Raw genomic sequence first — 1,148 nt, forward strand, 5'->3', positions numbered from 1 at the left:
TCCCAAGCTCCTACCGTCTCCCTCCGTGCTCTGCAGTTCCTGGGCTGGGAGAAGCTCAGCGCAGCCCCTCATTATCCAGCCCTGAATCTTCTCTGGGTGCAGCTTCCCCTTTCTCAAGGCAGTAAGGCAATTACAGGAAATCAGGCTTTTTACTGCAGCAGAATGTGAAAGTGGAACCACAATTTTGGAGTCACATGATTTGAATTAGAGCCCAATTTCCACACCAGCTGTGGTTTGAGTTGTCCCACACTGAACTCTCAGCTGTTGCACGGACCTTTGACCCTGAATTGCTGTGCTGGTACCTGTAGGGCACGTGAGGCCCTCAGCCCTTCCTGGGGCTGCTGCTCCATCAGGAAAATCAGCCGAGGGAGCACAGCATCAGTATTATAGATATATTTCTGTATAAAGTCATCTTGCATTTCAGCTTTAGTGTTACATCATGTATAAATTTGCTTCAGCAGTGATAAAATTGTAGTGATGCATATAATATGGGTTTCATTGCTGCTTTTGTCGATTGCTGGTATTAATTTTGACAGCTCTTGACTTCTACTGGCATTAATATAATATTAATATAATTATTATTGTAATTGACTATTGCTATGACTATAATTGTTTATAATTAACTGCTAATATTAATTGATTGCTGATGTAATTAATTAGTATCACAAGAGCATTGGGATAAAACTGATTGCTGATAATAATATTGTAAACAGTGACAGTTCAATATATATCCACATACAAAAAGCTGGAGGGGCACTTGGGACAAGGGCCTGGAGGGACCGGACCTGGGGGAATGGCTTCCCACTGCCAGAGGGCAGAGATAGATGGGATACTGGGAGGGAATTTTTCCGTGGAATGGTTGGGAGTGGTTGGGATGGAATTCCCAGAGAAGCTGTGGCTGTCCCTGGATCCCTGGCAATGTCCAAGGCCAGGTTGGACAGGGCTTGGAGCACCCTGGGATAGTGGAATATGTCTCTGCCCATGGCAGGGGGTTGAATGGGATGGGCTTTAAGGCCCTTTCCCACCCAAACCATTCCAGGAATTCTCTGGATTTATTAATCCTGGTGACATTTCCTAGAACTGCATCTTGGGGTATTTCTGGCAGAGTAATAAAGGGGGCAGGAGCTGCATCAGGGTCTGTGACCCCC

General features: G+C 45.6%; 1 protein-coding gene across 1 annotated transcript in view; it reads right to left on the reverse strand.

The window, feature by feature from the left end:
* LOC146440540 (interferon-induced very large GTPase 1-like) overlaps positions 1-278 on the reverse strand; it is a 12,477-nt gene extending 12,199 nt beyond the window's left edge. The window contains exon 1 of the mRNA XM_085057425.1: positions 15-278. Coding sequence (XP_084913551.1) covers positions 15-72 — 58 coding nt within the window. The 5' untranslated portion in view covers positions 73-278. The remainder of the gene's footprint in view (positions 1-14) is intronic.
* Between the last annotated feature and the right edge of the window lie 870 nt (positions 279-1,148).

This window comes from Lichenostomus cassidix, chromosome 3 (genome assembly GCF_008360975.1).
Source record: "Lichenostomus cassidix isolate B80296 chromosome 3, HeHo_3.0, whole genome shotgun sequence".
In the NCBI taxonomy this organism is placed as follows: Eukaryota; Metazoa; Chordata; class Aves; order Passeriformes; family Meliphagidae; genus Lichenostomus; species Lichenostomus cassidix.